Source organism: Rhagoletis zephyria, unplaced genomic scaffold (genome assembly GCF_001687245.7).
Source record: "Rhagoletis zephyria isolate East Lansing unplaced genomic scaffold, Rhagoletis_zephyria_1.1 Rzeph_scaffold_00053, whole genome shotgun sequence".
In the NCBI taxonomy this organism is placed as follows: domain Eukaryota; kingdom Metazoa; phylum Arthropoda; class Insecta; order Diptera; family Tephritidae; genus Rhagoletis; species Rhagoletis zephyria.
Window position 1 is genome coordinate 638,726 of NW_016157137.1, and position 9,561 is coordinate 648,286.

Consider the following 9,561-nt stretch of genomic DNA (forward strand, 5'->3'; position numbering starts at 1 on the left):
TTGGTAACCCTTCATACAAACATTGAAAAAAAGTAGCTAAACAATTCTAAAGAGATAACTTTGTTTTAGTACCTACTATAAATATTTTTTTTTTAATTAAATTTAATAAATACTTTTTGCATTTTGCGAAAAGCTACAAATACCTATTCTTATACATTCGAAAGGAAGCTCTTGGTACAACTAAAAATTCAGAAGATCTTTTTCAAGTTCTCCTAGGAAGGTTTTTTAACTAAATTAGTTTGTATATGGTAACCCTGCTTTAGACTTTTGTGGACTTCTGGCATAAAAAGTCAAACGATTCGATTTTAATTAATAGCATCTCATATTCATGGTAGCCCTACCCACTATTTTTTTATACAAACAGAAAAAAACTGATAACATTAGATCGGCGGCTGAGTTGAAGATGATCGACTTTTTTCGGCAGCCGGCTTCAGAATTGGGTTGAAGAAGGCACTCACTCAGAATTTGATGGAAAAAACGCCCTATCTCAGAATTTTGTTCCAAAACGCTTTATCGCAACTGAAAATAAAGTCTATTGAAAATATGTTTATATCGAGCGGTTTTGAAACGAGTTCTGAAATAGGGCGATCGTTAATTAAATTCTGCGAAAGGGTGTTCTTCGACCAAAATCTGAAATTGGAAGTTCTTGAAAAATTTTATGAGAAAGGACGTTTTCGAACCGGTTGCCCAGATAGGTCGATCTTCCCATTAGCCGGCGATATACTAGCGCAAAGTTAATTCCTGTTGCTTTATTTGATGAATGTTCGAAAATTATCTCTTTTGAAAAAAAAAATCCCAGGAAGGTGGAGAAGAAAATGCTTGGTACATATTTGCTATTCTTAGCAAAATGTTTTTTACCCCAAATTATTCCGTCAATATACATTTTATTGTTGGTAAATTTATTTGGTACAACAAATATGTCTGTCAGAGCATTTGGCAGTTCAATATAGAAAAAATGGGAATATGTAACATATGTATATATGAAAAATATAATTTTTTCTGCAATAAAGCTTGTTTTCGCAAGAATTTTAAACTGAAAGAATTTTTTCCAAAGGTGGTGGTATAATAAATTATAAATTAAATTGCATGAAAATCTTTCATTAATCTTGGAAATCTATTCTTTCTTATCTAAGAAAAACGTTTGCACTAAATTCATATCTACATGGCAACCCCGTTCTTGCTTTTTTTTACTTTAACGTAAATTTTTTACGCATTGCTACGAAAACTTTATGGCGACCCACCCAATATTTACTCTACGAACAGAAATTCGTTGATAAAATATGCAGCTAAGATTACTGCCACCGACTAAATTAATATCCATTACTATCTCGAACATTTAAAAACATAGTTTAAAAATCCACCGATCAGCTTGGCTGCAGAAGGCCTACCATTTGTGTGTATAAATTTGCGGCCATATGTACCCTCGTATAAGTTAATACGATTCATAAATTATGATTCATAAATTGAGAAATCGAAGACACCAAACGTCGGAATTTCTCGCTTCACCAAAGTTTGGCGGTTTTACACTAACTCGATTTTCAGTGGAATCGATGTTGATGCTGCGCAACGGTGGTTTGGGAAATATAAAAATTACAAAATTTCAACATCACAGTGATGCGGATGCTGACGAAAACGTATAACTATATCCAGAAGAAAACCATATGAAAACAATGAGCTGTTTTTTTCTATCCCTCTCTTTTCGAAATTCAAAAACAAAAGTGTGAAACAGCTGCTGAAAATAAGCACTGAAACACAACTAACAAATTAATGACCGAAAGCGCTGTTTAGCGCATGCTAATAAATCTTGCGACAGGTATTTGCTTAATTTATGAAACACTCAAAATTAGCAAAAAAAATAAAAATTTAGAATTTTCCGCTAATCTTCTCTTTATTGCTTAATTTCTTAGTCGAAAAACAATGTAACAAAGGTCATTGGGTTGTGTGGGGAAAAAATACTCCAAAAGAGTTGCTCAATCGCTAAGCTGCCAAAAGACACAGTTATTAGCGCGTAACAAAGGTGAGAATAATGACAAAATAAATTAAATAAATTGCAAATTCTATAAAAGCCAAAAGCATTGGCAAAAAATCCCATAACAAGCTTTAAACAATTATCTTCAGCTTGAAATCACTCTCCTCTACTGCAGCCAGCTATTTAGTCACCTAGTCAGCTTATTTAATGCGCATGCGTTGCTCACCTAACATCGCCTTTTTTTTGTTTGTTTGTCGCACCCCGCTTAGCGATTGTATCTCTTCATCGTATTTTGCTTTGTTGTGTAGCTCTTGTCTTCTTGTCCAGCACGTGCAACTTAAGAGCTACTAAGGCTTTTGGTCATACAAACTTTCCAAACCACATTCTTCCACTTGTTTATTTATGGGCGTCTATGTTTGTATGGAAACTCGCATCTTTGGCTGCTATGCTATATTCATTCAGTATAATTTACATATGTTAGTTTTTTCTTATACATACATAGGTACATATGTAAATATGTACATTTTTGTATATTTTTCTTTAAATCTTTTATACCATTGCCGCTGAAGAACTTAATGTGTATTTTAAATAAGTTATCAATTAACATAAATCCAGTTGCTGATCTGCATATGTCGCACTTAAGCGGCGGAGCAAGTGGAATAGAAGTTGGCGACCCGCTAGGTATTGACCACCGCTTAGAATAGGTGTATAAGGAATTTTAGAAAATAGCACGCACTTCTGTTTTTGGTTTACAACTATGGCACTTTACCTATTTGTCCCAATTTTATTTATTAATTGCCGCACTTTTGCAAAACAAAATTTTAACCCTTGATGACCGAGGGGTTAAAAGGGGTAACTTTTTAATTAGTGGTTTTATTAAAAAAGTTTGAAAATGTTAACCCTGAATAACCGAGGGGTTAAAATGGGTAAACTTTTTTATAAGTGGTTTTATCAAAAAAGTTTGGGAATTTTAGCCCTTGATAACCGATGGGGTTTGAAGTGGTCACTTTGTGGTTAGTGGTTTTATTATTAAAAAAGTCTGAAAAATTTTAACCCTTGACAAACTGGGGTTAAAAGTGGTCAACTTTTTTAAAAATTATGTTTTATCCAAAAAGTTTGAGAATTTTAACCCTTGATAACAGAGGGCTTTAAAGGGGTAACTTTTTAATTAGTGGTTTTATTAAAAAAGTTTGAAATTTTTATTCCTTGATAACTGAGGGGTTTAAAGGGGTAACTTTTTAATTAGTGGTTTTATTAAAAAAGTTATGAAATTGTAAGCCTTGCTAACCGAGGGGTTAAAACTCTTTAATTAGTGGATTCATTAAAAAAGTTTGAATGGAGTTTTTTGTTTAATATTTATTGATATGTATTAAAGAAAATATGGCAGTTAGTTATAAAAACTATTCATAAAGTGGCTACTTTTGAAAAACGTTATCAAATTATATTATATTAGATTATGTTGAATTGACTGTGAGTAACCAACTAGCACCCCTAGGCCCTTAGATTGTGGGCTTGTTGTAATACCACGCGGTTTGTTAGAACCCTCCTTCTCAAACCATCGTGTTGATTTCTCTCGGCTATGTCGGTTAGGTCTTCGAATATATTAATTTCAATTGAAAACCTGCAAGGTCTGAATTTCTTTACTTGTGTTGAAAAGTTAAAAGGAGCAGCCTTCGCTGTAACAAATGTGTAGACAGCCTTTTGTTTCCGCCATTTACTGAGTCTCTCTCCACATGGTAACTAGTTCACTACTTACAGTATCAAAACTACCTACAAAAAATTGCAACATGAAATTGACAAATTAAAATAAACAATTTTCATTTTATACGTTTCTGATAGTCCAAACTCAGCCAAACATGGCCAGCATTTGCAAATTCAATTTTTTTAGATAATTATTAATCTAAATTAAATTAGATAATTAGTAAATTTAATTAAATTTTACCACCTGCTAAGAAGTTGTGGTTCGCTATTAGATTTGAAGTCTTCTTTATCAAATACCAAAGACAAAAAGTTAATTTTTTTGAGTAAGAAAAATGACTTTGCAAAGCAATGAATGGGAATACTAATAAAACGTAACTGTAGTAACCCTGCAAACCAAAGTTCCCGAAATCTTAAGGAAATCGTTAGGAGTATCTGATTTCTATAACGATTTTTTTACGAATTTTCAAAGAAAATTATATGAAGGGGTTGACACGAACTCGTAAAGAAATTTCTGTAGGAAAAATAAAGAAAATTCTGGAAAAATTCTGAAAGATATTCTTCACATAGCAGCAAGGTACATTGAACAGGTAGTATCAGTAGAGCAGCTGATTTGATTTATTTTCAAATTATTTGGTCTCGAAAATGTCAAATATTTTTAATTTTTTCTCACAAAATGTGAAACCTTTTTCCATACAAAACAAGCGATTGAATAGCTGCTTGTGGAACGTTCGCCCAATTTGGCAGCACAACCGCTGATTACTGGGCCTTGCAAAGGATGGATCAATGCTTCGAGAAGCAAACAAATTTACTAGGAAAGAAAGTTGCATCAATTTGTATTTTTTCCAATTTAAATTTTTTATTTTTTATAATTTTTTGTATTTCACATGGCACGCTTTGATTTAGAAGAAAAAATTCAGAACAGTTTTTGACACTTTCGATACCAGAAGCAACAACAAAATACACGCAAATATTGTTTTTGCTCTACTGATACTACCTGTTTAATGTGCGTTGCATAGCAGCATTATTTTCGTTGCTTCACAGTTTTTCTTCCGAAATTTCGTAAAAGAATGGAAAAAGTGTGCGTAATTTATTTCATTTTAGAAAATTCGGCAAAAAATCGAATTAAATCTTAACGAATTCTTTAAAATTTCTTTACAATGCAGAATACTCTGAAAAAATGGTTTGCAGGGAACATCGATAGTGACAAAAATATCGATACTCATACCGAGATAACGATAGCAATTGAATATCGACAGTAATATAAATAGCGATATCCATAGCGATAACGATATTGATAGCGATGTTTTCAATATAATCCGAAGTAGGTTCTTTCATATTTCATTGCCGGAGACAGTGCAGAAATGACTGAGAACTGGATATCGTTCTAAAAGATGACGAGAGAGAAATGTTTCTGCAATGGACAGTGGAACTGGTACTGGCTTTTTTTTTTATCAGAAACTGTCACTCAGCGAGGCCTATACACCTACAGTTTAATTTAGCGTACAACTGGAGGAACCGGATGAGTACGCCAAAAGGGGTTATCGACCTTTTTGTACGAAATTATACGAACGCGTTTTTTATACTGGCAAAGCGTCGACATGAGAAGCAGCATCAGTGGACCAATCTGCGCACATACACATATTTTCTTTTTCATGTATTTTCCAGTACTCTTAATCCTATTAAACTTCTTGCGACTGCAATTTTTTCCTAGTGGCCTTCTTCTACTTAGCAAGTGAACTGCTTTTGTTCGATTTCTTGAGCATCGATGGCTGCGATTAGTTGACAGAGCAAGTTTATGGCTGGGAATATTATTTTCATGGGAGTGTTTTTTCTAAATTGTTTTCATTTCTTGTACGCTTTGTTATGGCTGTTTTTGTTGTTATTGCCTTTGTGACATTTAGATGCGCTGTTCACTTTTGTTGTAATGAAGCTAATTCTTTTTGTGAAGTGTTGTTGTATGTATGTCTGAATTTGGGTGTTCAATGCGATGCCGCCGTGTTGTTTTAGTAATCTTTTTATTGTTGTAGTGAGGCTTATTGTTATAGTGGCGAGCGCTGTTGTTATTGTAGCGAGCGCTGTTTTTGTTGTAACGATTTTTTGTTGTTCTAAACTTGTTATTATTGTAATTTGCCTTTGTTGTTGAGTTTATACTGTATGCATTGTTGGTATGTATTTAGTTTTGTATAACAACGAGTGTTGTTGTTGTTCCTGCAGCTAACTATTATACATACAGCCGGTTCGCCACTTTGTATTTGTAATAGCACTTAAATTTTTTTGTTTATATTACCTCCGCAGCCGAGGTATTTGTGACTTTACAAACTTATATTAGCTTGTTGGTATTTTGATTGCTATTATTATTGATTCTCGGGTAGTGTTTGAGTGTGTTTTTTTTTTTGCTGCTTAAACTTTTTAATTCAAATTTTTTCCATAAACCAAACTTACAGCGGTTTAGCTCAAATTCTATTTTGAAATTCAATGCAATATTCATATGTAAATTTGATTTTCAGAAAAAATAAAAAAATATTCCATCAGCCGCTGAAATTATCGAGGCATTCTCATAGATTTCGACAAGTTCGTGGCTTCAGTCTTCGATGTCGCTTCGACGCGTCTGGCAGGCTGGCGTAAATTGACGCTTATTTAGTGATATAAGTAAAGTGCGCGCGAAAACACAGATTTCCAAGGCAAAGGAAACAAAGAAGAAGAGTTTTAATTATTCAAGAACGGGCAAGTAAACGGCAGGAAATAATGAATTTGACTTTAGCAGACGCAGCGGAAAATTGCGAAAAATAGAAGTGAATGGAATTAAATGATATTGAATGAGCAAACAACTTTGTAACAACTAACAAGCAAACAACGGCGCGCGCAAAAAAAAAAACGCAAAAGCTAATTAAGTCAAACAATCAAATCAGCAGCGCAGACATTTCGCAGACATTAAACTAATCAAGTACGCGCGCGCGCGCCCCTGTTCTACCTACCCCTTTAGACTCGCGCGCTACCCACACATCTTTCCCGGTTGTTCCTGTGCCGCACTTCGCGTCAACACGCGCCACGAGTAGAATGTGCAAAACGCCAAGCTCGCGTCTGCTGCTGCGTCTCATCGTAGATGTCGTGATTTTAATTGCGCTCTGTTGCGTTGCGCTAATTGCGCTCCCGAAACTCTTGGCGACCACTCGACGTGGCTTCTTTTGCAGCGACGCGTCATTACGTTACCCTTACACCGCTTCGCTACTAAATCGCGTACACATCACCATAGTGGTGATCGCGCTCCCCGCCGCCATCATGCTGGTGGTAGAGATGTTGTGGGCGGCAGTGCGCGCCGCGCGTAAGCAAAAATCCGCAAGTAGCGCTGCGGGCAACACCGTAGTGAGTAAGCGCGCCGTTGGCGCTCAGCAGTTTGTTTTCGTTGGCATTAGCGTGCCAACCTTCGTCAGTGAGTGCTACAAAATTGTGGGCGTCTACTTCTTCGGCTTGGCGCTTGTATTGATAGCGGTGAACGCCACCAAACACTTTGTCGGCCGCTTGCGTCCATACTTCTTCGATGTATGTCAGCCGCAACTGCTAGAGACGCTTGGCGGTGGCACAGCCTGTGATCGCTACGCGGAGGAGGCACAAAATATCACCGGCTATATTGAGGACTACGAATGCTACGAGCTGGCCGCCTCTGCTAACTTGCTCACCATGGCGCGGCATTCGTTTCCCAGTGGATTCACTGCCACCGTTTGCTATGCTATGTGCTTTGTGATCTTCTATCTACAGGCGCGCCTCGCTGCAGGTGCTTTGTTGATATATAAGACGTTGCTGCAGTTTGGTTGTCTAATTTTGGCCACACTGGTTGGCATAGAGCGGTTCTATACGCATCATAATCACTGGACGGATATTGCGGCGGGCGCAGCTTTGGGACTAATAATTGCTGCGTTTGTGACGACTTCTGTGGCCAAATTGTTCAAGAGAATACCGCTGAAAAGGCGCAAGCCGCGTGAGGATTCTACGACCATTTACGGCTATTATGGAGTCAATCGAGTGGCTAGATATCATTGAATTAAATATAAAGTGTTTTGAAATCAAAAATTTTTATTTTGTTTTTTAAGTTAGTTGATTAATATTTCAGTATTGTAATTTTGAATTATACACTTGGTCCTCTTGGCATTATGTTCTTTTTTGTGAGAAGATAAAATGCAACAGAAGAGAATTACGAAAATATATACATAGTAGACCAGGGGGGCGGACACTGCAATTAAAAGCATGAACTTAAAATAGCAGTGTGCTTGTGTTCTTAAGACGGGAAAATCACTAATCGAGAACCAAAGATGAAAAATCACATCCTTCGCGAAGGTATCATATTTTTACTAAATATTGTGGGTTTAGACCTGAAGGGTGTCGAATTATCCTTTAACTCGGCGATTTTAAGCAACGGCCCTGCAACTACCGGTTAAACTCTTTGGGTAAAAACGAACTTTCTGCGACTTGAGGCTCTCCCCTTTTAACCTATTCCTTTCCGCTTTCCGTTTCTCTTGGCCAAGAAAATATATTACGAGTCACGAAGAAGAACGCTACGCCTTTTCAGCAATTCGGTAATCCGCACCATCATATGGAAGAATATATCAATTTAACGAAAGACATCCATTGGTGGTCCGGCAGTAATATGCTTGCCGAAAGAAAATAGGAGCCAGTGGAAGACACGTGAAGGCAAACTCTGATATGCAGGTAGAGTCGAAGATCTCTACAGTTCTACTAATCCCTTCTCTGCTATAATGGTCTGGAAATTAACATCGAAACATATTAAGAAGCCTGATGCTGCCACGAAAAGCTAGTAAAATTGAAACATGGCAATTTTTTTAGATATTTTTATAGATATTTTTTGGAATAGTTCTTTATTTTTCGCGATTTTTAGTTTTTTGTTAGTGTCTTTGGGTCACTTCTCAATTTTATCGGGTCTTTTCGAGATGCGCCCGTGATTTTTCGGGATTTTTGTGAAATTCTTAGGTAACATCCCTAAGATCCCTAAGGGAACTTTCTTGCCTCTGCTTGTATTATTCGGGTTTTTTCATTTTATTTGCAGCCTTTGGTGATTTTTCGGTATATTTTGTGTTGTTTTTTTAGCTTTTCCCCCATTCTTTTAATTCTAGTTTTAAGACTTTGATAAAAAATAAACGATTCGTGAATTTCTTATTCCTTCCAGACTTTTCAAGATTCCCTCGAAATTTTGAGGTTTTTCATTGTATTGTTTTGTACTTTTTATGACTTTTCGGCCACTTTCGTATTTTTTCAGGTACGTGCCGATTTTTTCGGGACCAATCGAAAATTTTCGAATTTTATTCGGAACTTTTTAGTGTTTTATATTTTGCGTGTTTTATGTTAGCTTTTCTTTTTATGAATGCTTAAAAAAAAAGAGAATAACTTACCAGATTTTAAACTCGCAATATTAAAATCCTTAAGTTTACTAATTTTTTATTTTTTTATAAATATTATTCAAGGTCACCGCTTTTCTAATGGGCTGCTTGGAAAAACATTAGTAAAGTAAAGAGAAATAAAGCAAAAGCTCATGGATTTCAAAAGCTTTTCTTCAAGTAAACAGTGTACGTACGGAGGCGTAAGAATCTACAAGTGAATGTCAAGCGATCGTACATTCAATAAGAACAATAAGCTTACCATCCACAAAATTTTTGTGTTTAAAAAAAAAGGTACAAAATAAAGAATACTAAAATGGAGAAGTAAGAAAAACTAAATCAAAAGAAGAAGCATGTGGAACTTAAGCGTGTAATTATTGAGCAGAAGAGAATAAATTCATTTCGTTGCATGCAAGAGTTCACAAAAAAAAAATAAAAAAATCAGTTAAATAAAAAGATCAGCGCATACAAGTGTAAGCAACTGTCGACGGGCAGAGTAAAAAA

General features: G+C 35.7%; 1 protein-coding gene across 1 annotated transcript; it reads left to right on the forward strand.

The window, feature by feature from the left end:
- Positions 1-6,276: 6,276 nt before the first annotated feature.
- LOC108368816 (putative phosphatidate phosphatase) lies at positions 6,277-7,708 on the forward strand. Its single transcript, XM_017623734.1, has one exon. The coding sequence runs from the start codon at positions 6,728-6,730 to the stop codon at positions 7,706-7,708; it is 981 nt and encodes a 326-aa protein (XP_017479223.1). The 5' UTR covers positions 6,277-6,727.
- The last annotated feature ends 1,853 nt before the right edge of the window (positions 7,709-9,561 follow it).